We start from the raw sequence: 24,053 nt of genomic DNA on the forward strand, positions 1-24,053 counted from the left end.
GAAAATATTACCTAACATAATTCAATTGTGCTAGCCATTTTTTTATACAACATATATTAGAATAAATTAGGCTTGGTCCATGCAAGCAAAAAGCTAAATTGAATAAAACATTAAAATAAACTTATATATAAGTTAAGCAAAACAAAAAAAAATCACCTTTATTTCAGGTTATTTGTCAGTACTTGCTAATACTGTAAAGCTATGTGTTGCATACAGTTCAAAGGTGTTCAGAGTGCCCTTTGACACACAAGCCAATTGAGTTTGGCTAACAACTTCATTTTAACCCGTGAGTCATTTGGCAAGAGAACAGCAGCCTTGTTCAATTATAGGTAAACAATTTCCAACAACTTAACATGCCAGGGAGAGCTGACTCTTTATAAGGTCATCTATTAATTTTCTGCTAGATCGACAACTTATATTCTTCCATGGAGAGAATATAAACATATACATTACAGCTAATCACATCTGACCTGCTCCCAGGATAAACACAGCTGAGAAGAGAAGACTGGCAGCCTTCAGATACCTTGTAAGTACAATATACATTTTAATTCTATGATTTATTATTAGAACTGTATGGTAATCCGATGCCTATAGGTATAAAGCCCTGTATCTAATTCCAACACTTTCTTTTTGGTTCTGGATACATTATGGATGTGTATAGGTGAGCCCTCACTGGGGAGATTCATTCTCTCTATTTGCCCTGGTAAATCTTTTTAGAAAGAGGTATTGAATCAGAAATGGTACATTGTTTCAACAATAGAATGGTGAAAACTTGAGTTTGTTCCAAATATGGCAGTGCACTATGCATTTAAAAATGCAGTGTGTTGACATTTGCCTTTGTATGCATTACATGAAGGAAGCCCATTCATCTAAATGTGCAACCCAACGCACCCCAATGCGCAGTGCCGTATGAATGAATGACAGCAAACCAATGCATTTCTTTGTGGAAACATAACTGTTTTTTTCTATATAAAAGTGGAAACAAGGCATTACTGTTGTATCTCATGGACAGGTAGGGCACATTCCGTAGTGTGCAAAGATGTCAACATAGGGTGAAAACAGTACAGCAGACACATGCTGCTAAATGTTCTTTCATAAAATGCCTTTTGCACAACACCCCACGAAAGACACGCACAAAAAAAAGAAGTTTTAAAGAAGTTTTAAAACTGTGCACTAAAAACATTTTCTACATTTGCACACCCTACAACCCATACACCAGTGATTAAAAACATTTACGAATATAGCTGCAAATATAGAATGGCATGGCAAATAGTTGGCCAGTATGTTCCTACCTTTTAGAAATACTATTTTTGACGATTTGGCACTGTTGCCAGACTGTTGCTACATCCTCAGGGCTAAAACAGCTGTGTTGAGCTTATATCTTCAAATGTAGGACTCTTGGCAAAGCCTTCAAACTGTGTTGCCACTGTCCAGTTTTTACCAGTGTCTGAAGTCACCTCTACGCACATAGTGAGGTGAAAGATTTGGTCTGCCTATCCTGTGTTTTTTTTTTTTATATACTTTTGTTTGAATTTTTATATGAATGATATCTGCCTAATACAGCAAAAGCAAGCATGCCGGTAATATTCTAACGTCACCCAAGCTCAAAAGAACAAAAAAAATTATAGCTGCTGGATTAGGTTACACATTTTTGTGTTAAATAGAATTTTTGTATTTTATCTGTGCCTGCCCATAGTGATCAGATTTGGAATCCAAAAATCCCCTTTACCCTCTCCCATTTTTGAAAATATTCAGAACAATTTACTTCCATAGAAATAGCTGGTTCTATTCAGTCTACCTGTGTGTCCATGTTTTCCAAATTTACATAACATTTACATTTTGAAATCAAAAAATTTCAGCCAGAGGTAGATTCATAGCTTAAATAAAGCATGTATTTTTCTGAAAGTGCATACTGTTGGATGTAAAACTTATGCAGTGTCCAGGGAATAGGTGAGATGCCCTGCTATGGATGCCATCAAAACAAGAAATTTTAGGTGAATGGTTATACCTCAGAGAGAAATACAACATAGACCTCCTGATATAAATACGCCCAAGAGATCATTATACCAATTGTTTCTATAAGAAGAAAAGTTTTTGTCACACATGTATTTTTTGAAAATTAATATTATTCATACTGTGAGGGGTTACGCTCATGATCGCCTTTGCTGGGGTCAAAGGACACTTGTCTGGTTCATCCAACTCAGATCACACACCGAGGTATCAGTCTTAAGCTGGCTTGCAGCCAGGTTTATGGAAGGCTGCAGATAAAACAACAAAACAGCAAAAGAAAACCTTCCCTGTCCGGCACTTACTATACATCAAGACATCCCTGTCTATCAGCTGGAGAGCTTCTCCCTGTCAGCTCAAAACCAAGCTTGCAGCAACCTTCTACTCACTTTTGAGCTCACTCACCCAGACCCACTTTCTGAGTCTCTCAGCCGAGCTCCCTCACAGACCGACTGTCTGTGTCTCCAGCAGAGCTCACTCACACAGTCCACCTGTCTGTGTCTCCAAACAGCTGAACTCACACAGACCCTTGTCTGGGTCTCTCCAAGCCAAGCTAAATTTGCACAGACCCCTGCCTGTGTCTCTCCAAGCCAAGCTACTGACTGAGCTCCTGGCTCTATGTTATATCCCCACCCTCAGTGCTTCTTCATTAATCATCTCCCAGGTGAGAGTCTTCCACCTGCTAGTTCACATAGGAATTTTAGGCAAATATACCTCACATAAAAGAGGAATCTTGAGCAAATATATCTCATAAGAGAGGAATCTTGGGCAAATATATCTCCCTTCCACCTCCAATCTTGCCTTGGTGTCACAATACTCTGCATCAATCTAATTGTTGAATATCATATTTCAAAAAGGAATAAATAATATGATTTTCTAATGAAAATAAAAAATGCTCAAAAACAGATAAAATATTTGAAAAATAAATCACAAGACGTTTTTAATGCAGTACTTACAGTACTTACCTTTAATCGGCTGGTATCCTCTGCAGTAAATCCCATGTGCCACTACGTATCTTCCATCTTCTGTGTTGAATGGTGGCCAAAAATTGGACATGTACTAATAGCTTCTACCAGTGAAAGATTAAAATATGTTTGTTGTTTTTAGGAAAGTCATGGATATTTTGCCATTTCTTCTGCTTCTTATTTCCTTATACTCAACAAATGGGCAAAAGCCAAACATTTTACTGATTATGGCTGATGATCTTGGGATTGGAGAACTTGGATGCTTTGGAAACACTACAATAAGGTAACAGTTATTTAGGTATTTATTAGGAATGTGAAGTGTGAAAGGAAATAAAATTTTACAACCAAAAAACTAATATTTCACCCAAAAAGTACGAAATTGCCTATTGTATAGACACAGACTTTACTACACACCTATTACCCACCATTGAACCTTAGAAATTAAAATGTAGATATAGAACTCTGTTGCTCTAAAACACCTTTGCTGTTTTGGCCTGCCCTGCCCAGAACTGTTTTGTGAAAGCAGCTTACACCTCTACTGATATGCTGCACATCTGTTAGCCCCTTGCAGTAACACTGTGCCTTGCCCATAAAGAACAAACCAACTGATTTACTTGAATATCCACATATACTTGTTTCCCCATAACTAACTGCTCCACATAGTAATCTGTAATGAAGATCCTTACTTTGTGTAAGGAGAGCATGTGACTCCTTTCCTTTCCTCCAACAATACAAGACGAGTTTCCTGAACAGACAATTGCCATGCAGAAAGACTTACATGTGGAGAACGGAGGAAAGGCTTTAGTAGTGATGGGTAAACTTGCACATGCGTGGTTTGCTACAAGCTTGGTGAAGGTCTTTGACCCATTCGATATATACCCAAGCTAAAGCAAATTTGATCATCATCCCTGTCCCTTATACCTAATTCTGAGTAAACTTCAACCAGTGCAACTTGGAGGTAACAAAGAACAGCAGGAAAGTAAAAGATTTAGGAGAATAAATCAGAGGCGGTCAAGCATTTAGGTGAACCCTTTGCTTAGCCCCACATGAGCATAGCATAGGCTAGTTTTACATTTCTTAGTATATATTTTTAGATATCTGTTTATTAACTCTTAAGCATTGTTTTTTTTAGGACTCCTAACATTGACAAATTAGCAAAGCAGGGTGTGAAACTTACACATCATATTGCTGCAGATTCTGTATGTTCCCCCAGTAGATCAGCTTTTCTGACTGGACGATATCCTATAAGGACAGGTAATGTAATAATGTAATACAATATTTATCATATAGAACATATATATATATATATATATATATATATATATATATATATATAAATTCGTATCACTTTCTTGTTTTAACCACTGCTCCCTACCTTGTATGTTGGCTCACAATTCCTTAGCCTCCATCCATTACTTAAATGTTATGCCTAACCACAGCCTCCTCAAACTGTAACTTTAGAAAATTGAAAATAAATCACCAAATCATGGGTAAGAATGTTGTGAAAGCATGAAGCAGAGGGTTTGGTAATTTTACTCCTTAATGAGGTTTTAATGCAAGGAAAAGAAACTTTCTTAAACCACCTATCTTATAATGGTCTACTATATCTTTGTCTACTAGGAGATTGCAGCATGTAGCTGATTTCCCCTGACAAAATAGGAGATGGCTGACAAAAACGACTGCTCAGTAGTGTGAAGTAGCTCAGCCTAATAGAGAAGGAATAGTAACTATAGCTGCATTATACACAACTGTATACACTGCATTCATTCTTATAACTTATGCCAATTTACAGTAATGTAATACAATGTAGCCAACATTGAACTTGTGTTGCATTGCCCACTATTTTACTAGTGCATTAGGAAGCCACTTTGGAATTTACACACGTTCATACATTGGGTAGAAATAGAAAAAGTAAATAAAATACAGTGCATAAATAAAAATCAAATACACAAATCAAATAGATGAAAAACACAAAGAACACTAAGGGGGTCTATTTCTAAATCAGTGAATCTGACGTTCAGTAAACATTGATAGAGAGTCAGTCACTACTATTGAAAACAGATAGACCTATATTATGGATAGGAAGAATCTCTCCTGGAGTGACCCCCTCTAATGTTTGAACCCTTTCCTTTGATATGCTGGACATTCCCTGTTCCAATGATGATATACTGCTCTATGGTTCCCATCGTATTCCATACACTCTTAATGGATCCCCATTTTCTGATTAATGTTTCTACAATTTGTAGAATTTTCTGTTATGCAAACTTTCTTCTATCTGCTACTTGACCCGGGGTAGCTTTGGTAGGGACCATCTATCCCAGCTTTGAACCACACTAACTGCCCACACCCCCCACCCTGCTTACCAACCTTCACCCCCTAATAATGACACAGACACCGTTAAGCACTTAAATTGGCTGGCAAGCAGCCGTTTATTAAACAAAAATAATTAAATAACCATTTTATTGTAACCAATAAATAACAAATAAATAATGTAACTAACTAATAAACCAATTTTCTCAATTTACTAAAAAAAATTACCATACACAACAACTACCCACAAATTACCAACTCCAAGTTCCAGAAAATAAACCAAACCAACCAGGCTGTAGGTCTCAAAAAGCAAAATCCGCTCCAACTGGAAGGTAACCTCACCAAAGGGGATCCTTCTAGCCAAAAACCATCACAAACCATGCACAGGATCTTTGCCATTCAAAACCCCAACCGCCAAGACTCCCAATACTCACTACCTGACTATACCCAAAAAGGGGTGGGTAGATGGGCGGTAAACTTTTCCTTTTTTAAAAGAGGGCCTCACACTTCTGTTCCATCCCTTTTAAGCCCCTTCTGTAGTAAATCTCCTCCTACCTCCCAATCCACGCTAGCCTAGCCTCCTTCCCCCAGCTAGCAAAATCTAATAACCCTTACTAAACCTGGTCTAGGCCTCCCTGCGCTTAATGCTTACAGCTACGGGCCTCTTCTTATTTGCCTAGCCTCTTCTTATTATTACAAACATAGTGAAAGATGACATAAGGACCTGAATGAATTCCCACCAGTAAATGTATGGTAAATGTCTTACATACTTAAGAGGTCTGTTTGTGATGCAAAAATTTTTGTGATGTAGACAATTTTTGCAAATAATTCAGCTGAAAATCCTGAAACTTTATGTATCTTGATTGCAACATTTATAAATAGACCTCTTTCAGAGAAATTCCTCTTATCATTGCCATTGAGCTTCTTGGTAAGAACGAACTGTAAGTAAGCAGTTCCTCTTTTTTCTTGTACAGCCTCTAGAAATAAGTTACAGTCAATGGGTCTGATTTGTTAATGTTCTCCAAGACTGGAGAAGATAGACTATCATGGGAGAACCTGGGTGACTCAGCAAACTCAGAATGGATTTCCTGAAAATCATTTGCTGTCAGTTGGTAAATGTTTTCAGTCCCAGACCGGATCCATTTACTTAACCAATTACCTAACTTATTCTCTTACTCCTATAGACTCATTACATATTGTAAGAGATTTTGCAAATTACTTGCTCACAGTCTGGAGTGGTCCGATGGAAGAGGGGTGTTCTGGTGTTGCTGGTAACCCCATTGCAAAGGATTTTTTGATTTGGCATTCAGCTGCAAATTTATACATTACCTTGAATAATCCACAAGGTCAAAGGTGGTCACAGATCCTAATGCAAATACTTTTACAATAGCTTAATGTTTTTACATTTGCAATTTATTTTTTATATATCAAGATGGCATTATTACAATAATAAAAAAAAAAAAAACAGTATGCTGCTTTTAAGTAGGGACGACCCATTTTTTCTATAGATGCTGATATTTGAGCAGTTCTCTCCCTCAGTTCATTCTATAATTGGCTTTGTGATAAACTCTTTGAATGTTCATGAATACAAATAGAGAGTTATTTTTACGATCAGTTATGTCCTCTTTGTATTGTTCCTTTATTCAGTTTGGGATGTATATATTTGTTGAAGTATTGATATTAACACCATAGTCCTCCTATTTTCTCTGTATTTAGGCATGACAGGTGGTTATAAAGTGTTGTTGTGGAATGCTGTGTCTGGTGGTCTTCCCAGTAATGAAACAACATTTGCAAAGATATTAAAGCAACAAGGTTATTCCACAGGAATTATTGGTGAGTATTGCTAAGATGTATCCATTTACTATATACCTGTGTATGTAATATTTCAGTATCAAACTACCACTGTACTTGTGTAAGTAATTCTAAATAAATACTAGTGAACTAAACTACCTATAGATTATTGGATGTAAATATTTCATATTCTTCTTTGTAAGAAAATATTTCCAACAGAAACATACTTTGTTCCAAATAATCTTTTTAAAAACAATATAAAAAATATTGTTAAACTTTGGATGGTAATCAGTAGATTGAAGATAATCATATTGGCAGAGAGCTTGCTTAAGCTCAACTCTTAGGTCACAACTTAGGTAGCCTTCTGCTTCTTCCTTCTTTATTACAATCCATGACCATCTTAGGAGCATTTTACCTTACTTTCTTAACTCCATTGAAAACCTTTGGGGATTTTTACACATCAATCTGACTCTCCCATTACACTAAACAACAATGATTTTGCTACTGGGAATAACACATGTGATTTACATGATATTGAATGTGCCGATTCCAAATGTGAACTCAGAATTTGCATATCACGTACCGATTTTAAGGTATAGGCGTGCTATAGCTGTTAAAATGGTCGGTAATTGGGTAATGTATTTTTAAACAATTATAACAGTTGCAGCTACCCCTATGCCTGCTGCCGCCTCAGCTGAATCACGTCCCTTGGTGGCATACATGTTCTAGCTGTGGCTGGACATGTCGGGGCAAGTCAGTGAGCTGATGCCAGAAATAGGTATATAAGGCGAGATGGACCAAGGGCTTGTATCTTATTGGATAGTACAGCTAGGCCATAGTGAGTCTGTTTTGAGCTAAAGATGAGGAGGAGCAGTTGTGTTAATAAACCAGACAATGTTTGCTACATTTATGGCAAATATACCTGGTGTGATCAACACAAAAACCTAACCTAGAGGGTGAGATTTGCTTACAAGTATTACTTTGGATGTGAAATTGGAGATCAGGATAAAAGCTTGGCACCTCATATCTGCTATCAGGTGTGTTACGTTGGCCTAACACAGTGATTTAATTGGAACATTAATAAAATGTCTTTTGCTGTGCCTATGGTTTGGCATGAGCCAAAAGACAATCACTCAGACTGCTAGCACACTTACAAGCTGGAAAATGACATTTGCTTCTGTACTGACGTGAGTGGTCTCATGATGGAGTTAGGTTGCCAATACATACCAGAGCAATGGAGATTGTTCATAGACTCGAGCAAAGCAAGTTTGAAAGCTGTATTGCTGCATAAAGAAAACCTTCTGTTCCTCTTGCTCATGCCAGGGGAATGAAAGAAACATATAAATCTATGGAGGTCTATGTTCTATTCAGAACACAAGGGGAACGTCTGTGGTGAAAGTTGGTGGCACTCCTTCTTGGCCTGCAATTGTGATATACAAAATATATGTGATTTCTGTGCCTGTGGAACAGTCGTGATGACAGGAACCATTACAAAGTGAAAGAATGGCCACCCAGACCTGAACACAGTGTTGGCCAGTACAACGTGAAGCATAAATCACTCATTGATCCACAGAAAATTTACCATCTGCCACTTCATATTAAACTTGCAATAATGAAAATCTTTGTTGTTGCAATGGATCGTGATGGTATGGGTTTTCAGTATCTGAAGGACAAGTTTGGAAAAGTTATAAATGCTAAACTTAAAGTAGGCATTTTTTGTGGTTTCCAAAATACGCCGCAATTTTTTGCATGATGCTACATTCAGAGACATACTCAACCCACTTGAACTTGCTGCTTGGAATTCATTTGTGCTAGTTGCTCAAAACTTTCTCGCAACCAGCGAGCTGAACTCGTGAACAACATGCTAACAGCACACTATCACTTTAGCTGCTGAATGTCACTTAAAATAATTTTTTTATTCCCATCTGGACTTCTTCCCACAAAATCTGGGTGATGTGAGTGATGAACAAGGGGAGAGGTTCCACCAGGATATTTCTGGTATGGAAACAAGATATCAAGGCCAGTGCAATGCCAAAATAATGGGTGATTACTGCTGGTTTCTGCAACAGGAGACAGCGTAGAGCCACAAACGCAAAAGCAAGTGCCTGAAACACTTCTGAAGTGTGTGTGTGTGTGTGTTGAACAAGGACTCAGTATGTATAGAGATTACATAGTAACTGCGGAACAAGAGAATGTAGGAAATTGCGTATATATGCGTAATTAACTTAAGATTCTGAACGCCTAGGCAGAATCAGACTTCAGGTTTGGATTCAGTGCACTTGATTTAGTATAGGACACATGGATTACACCAAGTAGCAGGCAAAATTTATTTTTTGTGATGCAGTGTTAAAAATACAAGATCTTTGATAAAAATAGATGCAATTCTAGATGGAAATAAATGCGGTGATACTGTGTGCCATTATCAAAGCTGAAAGCGGTCCAATGTTGAACTGCATGACTTTTTTAGGCCAGACACTCTTCTCTTCCATCCTCTTCTTGTCTTCTTGCTACGTCTTGTCTTCTTGCACCTGCAAGATCGGATGACGTAGCCGCTGTGAAGGAGTGTGCATGTGTGAGATCAGCATCTCTTTCCCCTTGGTGAAAAAAATGCCCCTTCTGCGCATGCCAGAGATCAAGACTTAAAGGGTGTTTAAAAAACAGGGTGTTGCACTCATTTTTACTTTATTTAGCAGGGTTGTCTACCCTTCTATGTAAAGTAAGTATGTCTAGGCACAGTGAGCTGGGAGAAGATGTTGGTACCAATGACAGAGCTAGGGGAGGTGAAACGATCAGCCAGTTAAATTTATTTTATTGCTGAAAATACATAACCTGTCTTGTGCAACAAAGGACATGTTTGATCATATTTTTTTTCATCCTCAGTTATAGGTCACATATGTTTTTGTGATCTCTCCTGTTCTTTTCTAATAATCATTTTCATTTTTTATTGACTTTAGTTTTATAAATTTTTGTTTTGTTATTTATTTTAACAGGAAAATGGCACTTAGGTGTTAATTGTGAATCAAGGAATGACTTTTGTCACCATCCATTAAACCACGGCTTTGATTATTTTTTTGGTACTCCTTTTACACTCATAAATGATTGTGAAGCCTCAAGACCAAGTGAAATGCAACTGAGTAGCAGGAAAAAATTGAAGTTTTATGCCCAGATATTCGCTATCACTGTGTTTACACTACTAGTTATCAAACTGTTAAATTTAATCTCAATTCCCTGGATAATGTTTATTTTTGCATTTGTTGGCACAATTTTCTTCCTGTATTGGTATGTAGCTTTTGCATTTCTATCACATTGGAACTGCATATTAATGAGAAATTTTGACATTGTTGAACAACCAATGGATATGGACTTGAAAGCTAACCAGATAGTTGAGGAAACCAAGTCATTTATAACCAGGTAAAAACACAAATATAAATATATGACTTTTATACTATAGTACCCATAAAGAGGTTTATATTTAAAGTGTACCTGTGCATTGCCCATAAAAGGCAAAGCAACAATTTAATTGTAACGGTGATCTCCCAGGCTAGATATACTGCATTTCTTTTTGCTTCTTTCCCACTACTTCTGCTCCTTTTACCTCCCAGGTATAAGAAAGTGTTAGCCCTGTGTAAGCTCAAAGTTGAAGCTTACACAGGTTGAAGAAGTTTGTCCCTTCCCATATGTGACAGCACTGAGTGCCTGGCAAACCTATTGCTGACCACATGCTTCTCAATGTCTAGAGTAATTTTTCTAAGTATTTTTCTTCACCCACAAAAAAATGTGCTGCTGGTGAGCTTAGACAGGTCAAACAATGGTATGTAAATCCACAGAAGTGGGGCCCAGCAATTAGCAACACGTGGCACCAGATGCAAACAAAAATGTTCCAGTGCGAATTCTCTTTTCACTTAAAGTCCTATATCTCAAGTGAAAACAGGAATTTTTGTAGTTGATGCAGTTAGATGTATTCGTAAAAAAAGAAAAAGGGGCACAGAAATAGGCTATCCATGGCGAATGCGCAGGAAAAGCCTATACAGGGGTCTGGGGGCATTCCAGAAAAAAATGTGGGCATGGCGTTCCCATGCGTGCTCACTCCACTACACCCATGGGTGGATCAATGTACCACCCAGGGTTTAGTCACCAATGTCAATTATGTCATGTTCTTTGAGAGAATGTCATGTTCTTTGTTCAAAGGTTGCTGGATATATATATATATATATTTCAGAACATGCCGAACCAGTCTGTCAGGGCTAGACATTTTTTTTCACATGAGACATCTGAGTCTCCAATTGGCAGGATCATAGATGGCAAAGAAGGTCACCAAGGTTTCTACAAATAGTAAAGAGTTGCAGGTGTCTCTCAAACTGTGAGATGGCAGAGATACCCAAAAAAGATTGTCCTGTTCTTTTGTTTAGCAAGGCAATAAAAACATAGCAGCAATGCAGGGCAGGTGTTTCACAGCAAGTCCATAGCATAAAACAAAACATCTGCTTGTTTGCTTCACTAACAAAACTCATGTCTAACCTTGACCTCAGTTTGCACCCTAATTGGTTACCCAAAAACAAGCAGACTATTGTACCTTGTGTGTTCTGCCTGCGGTCAGCCTTTTCACACAACATCAGGCTCTCCTAGCAAAGAGAGTGAAAGAAACAGCCCCAAGCATTAGTGATCTCATACACATTAACACATGCTAGATTTATATTGCTGGAAACAATCTATAGTAATTGAACCTAGGAACAGTAGAACGAAAGAGTGATTTACTAATAAGGCAGTTCAGTTCTTTGAAGAGATGATGATGAGCAAGGGACACCCCACGGTGTCCTATGCCATAAGAAATTACAGTGTTAGTCCAAGCTCTATCATTTATTGATTTGTTAAGATGGATCAATACATGATATTGGGGAACCACTGTATACACACACACTAAATTTCCGTCTGAGAGGACCATTAGCATGTATGTGCATGTAGCCTTAGACAAAATAATTACGTCTGGGCCTAGGAATTGAGGCTTCATTATACCCAAAGCCCTAAAAAAAAGACTCCAGGCTCCAAGACTTGGATCATAACTCATGAAGGTCTAAGAAAACAACAAATGTTGTTTTCTCCAAAGCAGACGTAAAACTTTGACCCTACCATCATGTGTAGGTAGGAAGTTTAGATCACCATTATACACCGTCTATAGTCTTGTCAGCCAGTGCCACACAACATACTTACCTCTGTGGAAAACCAAAACCTTTTTGTGTCAATTTTGAATAGAGCTGGGAATTGGTTTATATCCATCTATGCTCCACTGAGGAGATCCTCCTTAATGTACCCCCCAAGGACACATATAGCAGGGTTTAGATACACAATGTTAGATATATTTTAAGTACAAAATGTAAAAAAGACTAATTGGATTGATTGCTTTTTAGGAAAAAAAATGGGCCCTTTCTTCTGTTTGTATCTTTCCTACATATCCACACTCCTTATTACACTACTAAGAGGTTTAGAGGAAGGAGCAAACATGATTTATATGGAGACAATATAGAGGAAATGGACTGGATGGTTGGTAAGTTAAAAGCTATTTGAACCACTTGCACATCTGTGGCCAATTCTTCCTAAAGGAAATGTACAGCTTTTTGAATGTTTTTCAGATAAACACAAAAATGACTCAGAATGAATTAGTCTAATCAATATATGTTGATTTTAAACAGACATTGTTTCTGTGTATCTTTTAATTATATTTGTATATGGGTCGGGTATATTTTCCTATTACATTCTGATAGGTCAGACCTAGAGCTCTTCAATCAAAGACTTTGATAATTGCAGAGCTATGGGTCTTATTCCATTGGGGGTGTTTCATATGCACTGCACCTCTACAGGGACAGCTCTATTGTTGTTGCCAGGGGACAGGCTTTTCTACTCAAGCTGTTTAGAAAGAAAAATCATTGTAAGACTAATCACTAATACAGTGACTGTGTTTTTGCACATGGAATTTTTCCAATGGTTTAAACCATTATAGGTATATTTGGGATTTAGGTAACACAGTATACCACAAAATTAGCCTGATTTATTAAAGCTCATCAAAGACTGAGAAGATAGAGTTTCATGGGTGAACCTGGGTGATCAAGCAAACCTGGAATAGATTTGGTTAATGTTTGAAAACATTTGCCAAACTGTAAGGAATGATTTTTAAGAGATAATAAGTATCATTCTAGGTTTGCTGAATCACCCATGATAGTCTATCTTTTCAGTCCTGAAGAGAGCAGGTCAATATGTTATAGGAAGTGGATATATGATCAGGGAAAATGTAAACTGGTGCATCCCCAGTCTGTAATTTTTTTAAGAAGTTCAAGTTTTTCAGTTTTCTATTTCAAGACTACAAGATCATATTTCCTCCATGTCAGAGGTTCAGGCAATTTATCAAATCACTTTATGACCTAGAGGTACATAAAAAAAACTTTACATCCAAAACTCCAGGGAATTATTTTTTTATTTCCAAAGATACAAGCTGATCTCTAAAGTTAAAATATATGCAGACCCCAACAAGAAACTTCTTCTATGTGAAAACTTTTTTATCAGGTGGGGTGTGGGTACATTCTATAGTTCTAATGCACTTCTTTAGTAATGTGACAATGCTGCACGTCTTTTAATACAAGTAAAGTATCTAAGGATTGTCATCCAAGGTCAAGATATGTGTCACTGGCAGAGTAAGTAGGTATAAATAAAGGTAACAGAAAATGCAGAAAAATTTATAAATTGGTAAGCTGTAATACAATATATTTTTGTTGTGGGGCTCATCGTGGATACAAATGTCATAAGGATTTTCTTATTATTCAAGGTGAAATCCTAGAAACCATTAAAAAAGAAAGTTTAAGGAATAACACGTTAACCTACTTTACATCAGACCATGGGGCATATTTGGAAGGAATGGTAGGAAGTCCTCATCTGAAAGGCTACAATGGAATTTATAGAGGTAACCACATCCGCCATCACAAATCCTAAAACCTTTTTTTATTGAAAAGGATTCTCCCTTCTGAAACTAGCAAGTAAAAAAAAAAAGCTTTGCCAAGTGACATTTCCACATCTAACTACAAATCTGACGAGACTACGGTAGCAATCATGGACACAGTAGATGATCTCACACGGTGTGCTTTATTTAAAAAAAACATAAAATAAAATATGATGTTCCAAGGCAAATGTAATTAGTGAAACTCATATCAACCCTGTCTGTAGTTTTCTTTATTTTTTTAAGGCAGCATTGTTAACAGCTCTACCATTCTTTACCATGCATAATATACACATGTTGTTTTGATCTGTGCACTCCAGGTGGTAAAGGTATGGGTGGACTGGAGGGTGGAATACGAGTACCAGGAATAATTAGTTGGCCAGGTATTCTTCCTGCAAATACTTCTGTTGATGAACCTACAAGTCTAATGGATATATTCACAACTGTAGTAAAACTTGGAGGAGGAACACTGCCCCAAGAGAGGTATTGTTTTTAGTAAACTATTTATAGTTGGTATTTACATATTTCTGTATGGAGTTACCTGAGATTTATGTTTTTTAATGAAAAAAAATTGCACATAACCATGGAAAATATAAAAATTTTGCTGAACAGTCTTTTGTTTTCAGTACACTTTTCTACCATTGCTAAACTGAGGTTAAGCAGACAAGTGTAGGATAAAATGTCCCCTATCTGGGTCGAAATCCATAGGTGAGCTTGACCAGGCTACTTGTTCAAAGAACAGTAGCCAGAGGAAGGTTCAACTGAGGTGTACAGTCACCAATGGTGTTCACAAGAGCACCTCCCAATGAGTGATGGACTTCATTGCAAACAGCTCCCAGGTTGCAGCCCTCAGACACACCTGAGTAGGGTAATGAAACGCAAGGTACTAGGAGAACAAACATTCCTGCACTCATGGGCGCTAAGCCAATGTAGTGAGGAACAGGCAACAGTCAGTAACCAGTGAAGCTGCAAGAAGGTAAGTGGGAATGCAAGAACACTCCGGGGGCCACACAGGGATCAAAGACAGCACTTGGGTGATACAAAGTCAAAGGAATAACAAGAGGTACTTTTTATCAAAGGAGACTAAAAATGTAAATAGTTGTCTTATGGTCCACTGTAACCAATCAGTATTTATGAACTGATAATCACTTAATGAGGCTTGGGATAGAAATTTCTTAACTAAAAAAAGGAATAAGTCACGTGAATCCCTTCTGCTTTAGGAAAGGTTAAATATGCTACATGATATTTCTGTTACAGGGTTTTTTTTATATTTTCTGAATAGTCCCCTCCCACTATACCTTTTATGGTTATTTTTGGGTTTTTTCCCCCACTCCCAAGTCCTGCACTGATGGTTTCCATGCACTGCACTGATGATGGCCAGAAAGCCTAAAACAGCTTATGTAGTTGGAATAAATTACTCTATAATAGTAGGCTGTATTTACAATATATACCAGGGGATCTAAAAGTGTTTTAGGTATGGCTGTTTTGGGTATAAAGGAATGAATTGTATGGCTCAATTCACTGTCCTGAGAAAGAAGTAGGAGTGCTGCTTTTTCTGACCTATTAAATAGCTGTAACTTTGATCCAACATGTTCAGTACTTTTACAGTCTTTGCCCTAGAAAAAAAATATAAAAATCAAGTATTCTCACTATCCTGTTCATCATGGTAAATTTCGGGTCAACAATTGGGAATCTTAAAGCTGAAACCAAAAAAAAGCCAGCATTTTTATAAGGGGATTTGGCTATGTTAAACTCTACAGTTCCCCCAATGCAGTCTATATTCATTAATACAGGTACTTTGTTTATTGTACCTGCTGGACAGTTGATTTATTAACCTCCTGGGCGGTTCATTTCTGTCCGGATTTATATGTCTAAAAGTGGTACATTGTTTTTCATGAAAATGTATTTTATAATAGTAGGCTGTATATAAATCCACGGACATATAAATCCACTGTATTGCGTTTATTACAGTTATTTTGTGTTGAATGCAATACAAATAGATTTGAATTTCCCACCCCATCCTGAACGGAACGACCGCACGCACCAACATCACCGGGAACTCCACCTTCAAAACATTTGCTAGCAAATAGCAAATGACTTTGAACAAATTCATTGTAGGTTTGCTGGATCACTCAGCTACAATGAAGAAAGTGTATCCTCTCCAGCATTGGAGAGCTTTAACCTCCTGGGCGGTAACCCCCCCTGCAGAGAACGCCGTCCGGAGGAAGAAAGAAGACACAAAAGACGACGGAGGACGCCGGCAGGTCAAGTAAGTATCGATTTACTAATATTTGCTATAGGTTTAGCTACCCCGAGTGTGACTCGGGGTTACCGCTTCCAGCTCCTTTTTTCTACCCCGAGTCACACATGGGGTTACCGCCCAAGAGGTTAAAGCTCTCCAATGCTGGAGAGGGTATACTTTCTTCAGTGAAGCTGAGTGATCTAGCAAACCTACAATGAATTTATTCAATGTCATTTGCTATTTGGTAGCAAATGTTTTGAATCCTGGACCAGTTCCATTCCAGGTTTGCTAGATCATCTCTCCAGCCTTGGAGAGCTTTAACAAATCAGGCCCTTGGTGCAGTTAACATAGCAAAATGCAGAGGTGGCGAAATCCAGAATGTTAAAAACCTGCTAGTACCTTTGTTTGTCTTTCAATTAATCACTTTGGTCCTTTTTAACACTCTAAACCCTTCAAGCTTGTATTCAACAGTCAAAAACCAGACTCAAAATGGCCCATTGAAATCCTGGCAAATGGCAGGTAAATGACAAGGAATGGGGCTTAGCATTGGAAGGGGTGGGATGGACTTATTCTTACTTTAGGAAGTGAGGTTCTATGAATAGTCTACACCTAACTTCCTAGTGGTTCCACAAAGATTCTGAGATTAGGTAGAAGTATAGTTAGTAATTGATGAAAGCTCAATGTTTCTGCAATTCATCAGCCATTGCTGGCTAAAAACATATAAGATCATGTCAAATTTATATTTAGGGCAGTACATACTATTTTTTGACGTTTGTTTATGTAGTGAATTATTGTTTCCTTGGTTCTAGGATCATTGATGGAAAAGACTTAATGCCTCTCCTGCGAGGAACTGTACCTAAGTCAGAACATGAGTTCATGTTTCACTATTGTGATCATTACTTGCATGCAGTGCGATGGCAAGACAGAAGCAGTAAGTAAATAAATAATTTATCAAGATATATTCAATATGAAAAGAAGTCCTGTAACTCAAACAGGATTAGCTTTTGGAATTAAAGTGCTGGAATGAGTTACATGAAGAACCTCTATAAATCTTCTTACAGATGGGGCATGATAAGAGGAAGTGCCAAGTTTGAATGACGTGCATTAAAGAACTCATCTCAGTTTTTAGTCAAAGCACCTTGGCCCCAACTTGTAAATGGGGAGGAAGGAAATATTGGCTTGCATTTTTAAAACATGCCCTCAACCTAACCAAGGGGGCAGTTTAGTAACATGCTGTTCAAAGGATATTTGTTCTCGCCGTGTTTGCAAGGGTTTCCTCTGAGAACTCTTGTTTCCTTCCATATTCAAAAAAAAAAAACATGCAGCTAGGTTATTTGGCTTACCCTTAAAATTGGCATTAGGGTTAATGACATATGACTATGGTGGGGACATGACTAGGGTATAGCAGAGGAAGCCATGAACTGCACCACCAACCAATCTAACCCTACACCCCTTTATCAACATCCACCCAATTAAAGACACCAGACTTCTGTTGGATTAAATTGGCCATATCAGCCCACTTTATTTAACAAACCATAAATATATATATCATAACCACATCTTATAACCTCAAACAACCCCTCCAACACAGCATTCTAAAATTGTTTTCTTTCTTACAGGTCCATGAAATCTCCCATATTCAGTTTTCCAAATATCTACCTCTGCTCACTCCTCTCCCCTAGCCCTTAGTACACCACCTCAGGGACAATTAGTGGACAACCACCTCTGACACCTTGCCCCCACAACAACCAAGTTTCGTGCAGGGCCACCTTCAACAAAGAGACCCATACCCTGACGGGTCTTACTCGCTTGTTTTCCTATTTCCCCAAAACTTTAACACTTTCATGGACCTTATGTTTGAGTGCGCCTCCACACCTGCAATGCCTTCTGCAAACCATCTTGCAAGCTCAACAGCCATAAATCAGCACCCACCGCATTAAGGGGCACCCTGTCACTCCGCAAAAACAAATCAGGCTCAGATTCCAACTCCCAATGCCTTACAACCAAACCACCAATCCAAACTATAAACCTGCCCACTTCCTTGTTAACTTTTATACGCGACCGATTCAATTGCTCCACTAACCGAATGTTTCTATAAGACACCTTTGCCATAATATCAGACCACAGCAAGATGGTGCCTTGAAAAGCCTCCTGCAGTCTCAGGCAATTAAATTTGATATTCTTGATTACCTCCTGCATAGGCCACGTCCCCAAATCATTGCCCCCAGCATGAATTAGCAGCACATTATGCGGTCTGTACAAACCAGCACACATGTTGACCTCTGGCACCACCCTCCACCACTGCATGCCCGGAATACCTATCCATCAAATTTGAGCCACCTCCTGTCTCAAACCCAGCTGCCGTCCACTCTGCCCCATGTCAGCCCTCCTGGCACCCCAATAGACAAATGAGTGTCCCAATATCCAGATCAGGCATGCCGGACCATCTGTAAATACAAGAAAAGAAAAAATACCAACCTCCCATCTATAAAGATAACCTCCCCCTTCCCCACAGTACTGCTCAACCGGCCCCCCCTTTTTGCAGCAAGAAACCATAACCAACCAGTCCTAAACTGGCCAGGGAAACACCCCTCTCCACCAGCCTACAATAAGCTAGGGCAGATATACTGCGTGAAGCCCTGGGATTCCCAGCGACCAATCCACTGGATTACCTGAGGCCCCAGGCCCCCACCTTGCCGACCCCCCCTGGCCTCCCTAACCAGGAAAGAGTGTGACGAGTACTCACTCGCATTCCAGCCTGCAAACACCACACATCTGCGGAACACGGCCCCAAACTGAAACCGAGTCAAAAATGTCCTATCCTCATGCACAAAGAAAGGCCGCTCCCACTGAGGACGAATCCTAAGATACTCACCCACTAAGCGTACTGGGCACAAATCCGCACCATCCAATGCCCCCAACTCCAACCTCAATCCATGGACCGCTCGCACACAAACCGCTCGCTTCAAACACAAAAAAACAAATATTGCAGCAAACAAATAACAGGTGGGGAATAGGCCATATTATTAAAAATGACTTCCACCACTCCCATAGTATCACAGTGAAAGCGTACTTTTTGGTTTGCCAACAGATCACCCCACAACACCAAAGCCACCACTATAGGGAAAAGACCCAGCAAACCCAGATTCTTACACAAACCTTGATCCCACTATTCACTAGGCCACTCTGCTGCGCTCCATTTACTCGCAAAGTAAGCCCCGTATCCGTGTGCCCCAGCCGCATCCGTAACCAGCTCCAATGATCCATTGTCCACTAGCAGTTCCATCTACAAGGAACAACCATTGTATGAGGAAAGGAAATGCTGCCACACTCTCATGTCCCCTTTTAACACCCTAGTCAAACGGATGTAATGGCTCAGCGCCTGCACACCTGCCGTGGCCACAGCCAACCTCAGGCAAAAAATCCTACCCATGGGCATAACGCAGCATGCAAAATTTATTTTGCCTAACAGAGACTGCAATTCCCGCAAACAAATCTTTTTTAAGCCACAGCCCCTCTCCACGGCCTCCTTAGGTTCTCCTGGCTTGTCCTCTGGAAGTCTACATTCCATTTTGTCAGAGTCTGATACAATTCCCAAAAAACAAATTACCGAGGATTACCGAGGCCCACCGTTTTATCTGCTGTTAGAGGCACCCCAAGCTTACCTGTAACATGCTCCAACGTTCCCAGCAAAGTTGCACAAACCAGAGACCCCCAAGGACCCACACACAAAAAATTGTCTAGACCACAGGTTTTTGGACCCTTGGGGATACTCTCTAATTCACAAGGTATCTGGAAACCCTCTGAAAACCCCACTTCCAACAACCCCGCTGCTTCCCTGTCCTGGGTACTTACCTAGGATATGCCACTTGTTTCCACCTTCATTGGCGCCATCCCTCTTTCTTGCAAGTTTACCAGCAGGACCCTTTCCTTGTGACAAACATCAAGCACTGGAATAGGCCCCCCCACAAGAGGAACACTCATGTTTGAAACAACATGTTGCTCCAAACTTACAGGTGTTCTCATTATACAACCAACAGCCCTCTGGAAGGGTTCCCGTGGCTCCCAAGCCCCCAGCATCCCATGAAAAAATGACTGTGGCCCCAATCTAGCAGATGTCATCAGCCGCATCCACAGGCTTATGTCCCAGTGATCCCACCGCATGCCAGGCCGCATCGCCTTGCGCTGCCTAAATTGCTTATCATATCTAAACCAGCAACAATGAAAATATCTTAATGTATTCCCCCCTCTAAATCTTGTCCCGCACTTCTTGCGGCAAATGTGCGCCCAAACGGGCCTCAAAACAGACCCTTGGTCTGATACACCTCACTCTTGGTCCCGTCTGTAACACCCTGACTAACTTATTCACCATCCTCCTTGCGGGTCTCGCTGTCACCAGCCCCGCCAACACCCACCCCACCAGATACCCCTGAATGTAGGGTAGAGATACCACTGCCACCCACCGACAACCTATCCTCACCTCCCACACCAACCACCTCTTTCTGTACACCCCCCCTTCACCTCACCTTGAGGAGCCTGACCCAACTCGGGCCCAACCAAATCTCCAGCACCCCCCAAATTGGCACAACAAAGCCCTCAAACCCTGCAACATGTCCCCACCCGCCAGACCCCCTTCAGAAACCCACCTGAGCCACCGCCAGAACCAGACAGCTCACCTTCCCAACGCACCTCCACCTTTTCTGCAGTTTCCAGTCTTTTATTTTCACCCGTTTCCGGGTGGCAGTTTCTGACGTCATATCCGGGCGCTGGCCGTGACCCGGAACTTTTTCTTGACCCCTCTCGCCTGACTTCCTCTCCAGGTCTCCGCCCGCCGACCACGAGTCCAGAACACGCCTCCAGTTTTTTGATCTCCAAGTCACTCGTCTCAGACTATGCTGCTGCCGCTTCTGTCCTTCTGGAAGACCCGCCTCCTTGACGAGCAGCACCACCCCTGGAACGTCGCTTCCCGACCCCCCATGGTTCACGACCTGCTGCAGCTTCCCGACTCCCATGGTTCACAGACCGGCCTTCGGTGGATGGGGGCCCATCTCAGTCTGCGATGGGTCCCGCCTTGGATGAGGATTCCCCCCCGGCCCCCCGCTGGCCCCTCTGCACTGTCTGGAAGCAGTAGGAGACAGAGGGTCCTGTCTGGGGCTCCTGGAACGGCGCTGGACCCCTGGGGGCAAGCTGGGACTCCAGCGCTCAGGCGGCCAAGACCGCGAGCACGCAACATGGGGGGCTGCCCCAGCCCCCACTACTAACGAGGAGACTTGCTCCTCAAGCCAATGAACTCCATGACTTTCGGCCGCAGCACACAAATGGCCTAACAGAGCATCCAAATCTGCCATATTGGGTGACCACTACAGGTTCCTGGACCCTGGAGATGCTTGCTGATAAGGTAACTGCTGCCCCCTCACCCCCCCCAGCCCCTTTATACCCTAATTTTTCCCTCCCCTAAAACAAAAATTAACCAATCATCTCACTATTCCTTTCCCACACTTTCCCTTCCCGCACGTTTTTTTTCCTGCACTTTTCTTTTACTGCACTTTTTTTTTCTATCTTTTAACCCCTTACTTTCCTGCTTTACCTTCTCATCCTGTCATGCGTCCCTGCACTATATTCTAGCTACGGGCCTACTTTAGATTGAGAGCTCCATAGAGACAGATAATTATATGACAATGAACGTAAATGTAAATGTAAAGCGCTGCATAATATGTTGGTGCTATATAAATACAAGTTATTAATAATAATAATAGAAATAAATGCACTTCCAAGCTCTAAATTGATAGTCTGATGCCATCTTACACAGATTCAGAGATGCTCAGTAAAAGTACATGTGAAGTGGAGTGGTTTCTGTCATACCCTAATTGTATCTATAGCCTTAACTTAGTTTTGGAGTGGAAATGGAAGGTGTCTGGTGATCCATTAGAATGATTGCTTTTTACACAATTTCAGTCTCTTTTAAACTCCGAACATTTATTTTTGAGGTTCTTCTAGGTGCCCTACATATGGTTTACTTTGGGTTTAATACCCTCCACTGTTTATGCCACATCCATCAATGCATGCAGGGTGGATCTTATGTCTTTTTTACTGACAGTGGTTCTTCCAGGTAGACTCTCTGTCATAATACTTGATACCGTGACCATCAACTGTGTAAAATGGTGTGTGGAGAAGGTAAATAACCCAAAGGGAATGAAAACTGGCACATGACCTGCTAATTATGCATTAAAAAATAAACAAGTATATAGAAGAAATTTTAAATAGCCTTTTTTATATAAATGAATTGCAAGTGGTGTGCCCTATCCTAAAAGAGTAAGAATGTATATGTGTTCACAAAAGCATTAATAATTGTCTATACTGTATGGCTCGAATTAGTAAACAATTTTCCTAGGCTGTACTATCCACTACAGTTGGAAGAGACATGGTTTACATTCAAGGTTACGATTCTGACTGATAAGCCTAAGTTGTTGCACTAAAGAAAACTAATATTAACCTGTACTCTGACCAGTTATACCATAAAGCAGCCTTATTACCCAGGGCTTCGTGGAACCCCAGGGTTCAAGAGGTTCCCGGGGGTTCCATGAACTATAGCTGATGGACAACACATTTAATGATGCCTGCATAGATCTGAGGCCAACACCATTTGGTATTGCCAGCTGCATGACTCTAATGATTTTGTAAATGTCCATAAAGATGTTATTAAACCACCACTAAAAGAGGATAAACTTTTCACTGGCCACCATTTTAGGTATTTTTTCCATTGACTCCCAAAAAATTGGTTTAAATAGGGATTCCCCAAACTCCTAAAAATTATTGCAAGGATTCATTAGAGATAAAAGGGTTGAGAACAGTCGATATAAATCATTTTGAAAAGTCTTTTTAACACAGGATTTGTTTTTTATAAGAGCAGTGTGTAGCATGTGTTTACAAAGAAGTTAGTAATGTTGGATTACCTGTACAATCTAATGTTTAATTTGTATTGTTCAATAGGTAATGCTACTTGGAAAGTCCACTACTTTTCTCCAAAGTTTTCAGAAGGAGAAAATGCATGTTATGGTACAAAGCTCTGTCCCTGCAGTGGAGAAAAAGTTGTATACCACTTTCCTCCATTACTTTTTAACCTTTCAAATGATCCTTTTGAGAGCAGTCCTCTGTCCAGTGACTCAGTGATCTATAGAGAAGTGATACACAAAATACAGCAGGCTGTAGAACATCATAACTCAACATTGTGTCCAGTGCCCCAACAGCTACATGGGCTAAAAAACACTTGGGATCCCAGACTGCAGCCGTGTTGTGGGACCTTTCCACTCTGTTGGTGCATGAAAGAAAGCAGTATCTAGTAGTGATAACATATCTAACTGTATTGGGACTTTGTATTTTCCATTTTTTTTCCTATCCCGTGCTATTGCTTTATGTTCTGCTATGCTGGTGAAAGATATTAGTTTTTTTTGTTTTTGTTTTTTTAATGAATCACTTCACAGTCAAATAAAGGTCCTGATAAATTAAATGCTATTTAAAAATGTTTAATCATTGGGAAAAACAGTTTTGTAATTTATTTATTTTTGTGTTTTTTTTTTTTTTTTATTGGTATTCAGTTTCAGAATTTTAAACTATTACTTGAGCATTGTTTTACACACGTGTAAATGTGCATGGAATTCATTAAAAAAAAGTATTTTCATGATGAAATGGCAATAACAGAGTAGTAGTAGTAAAACGCCAGGAAACACGATTGTAAGAACAGATTATTTGCCCCTTT

General features: G+C 39.8%; 1 protein-coding gene across 1 annotated transcript; it reads left to right on the forward strand.

The window, feature by feature from the left end:
- On the forward strand, window positions 1–23,809 carry LOC140341653 (arylsulfatase L-like). The gene is made up of 10 exons (XM_072427490.1): window positions 1–526; window positions 3,115–3,255; window positions 4,105–4,226; window positions 6,999–7,115; window positions 10,064–10,484; window positions 12,479–12,615; window positions 13,888–14,022; window positions 14,376–14,538; window positions 17,107–17,228; window positions 23,288–23,809. Exons 2-10 carry the CDS (start codon window positions 3,122–3,124, stop codon window positions 23,635–23,637), a joined length of 1,701 nt encoding a protein of 566 aa, XP_072283591.1. The 5' UTR covers window positions 1–526; window positions 3,115–3,121; the 3' UTR covers window positions 23,638–23,809.
- Window positions 23,810–24,053: the final 244 nt, after the last annotated feature.

This window comes from Pyxicephalus adspersus, chromosome 1, assembly GCF_032062135.1.
Source record: "Pyxicephalus adspersus chromosome 1, UCB_Pads_2.0, whole genome shotgun sequence".
Taxonomy (NCBI): domain Eukaryota; kingdom Metazoa; phylum Chordata; class Amphibia; order Anura; family Pyxicephalidae; genus Pyxicephalus; species Pyxicephalus adspersus.

What these genes read in the sequence shown, in the direction of transcription:
- LOC140341653 (XM_072427490.1), top strand. Translation starts at nt 3,122, where the DNA reads ATGGATATTTTGCCATTTCTTCTGCTTCTTATTTCCTTATACTCAACA. An exon ending in ACCAAGTCATTTATAACCAG is followed by an intron (nt 10,485 to 12,478) that starts GTAAAAACACAA and finishes ATTGCTTTTTAG; the next exon opens with GAAAAAAAATGGGCCCTTTC. An exon ending in GCGATGGCAAGACAGAAGCA is followed by an intron (nt 17,229 to 23,287) that starts GTAAGTAAATAA and finishes ATTGTTCAATAG; the next exon opens with GTAATGCTACTTGGAAAGTC.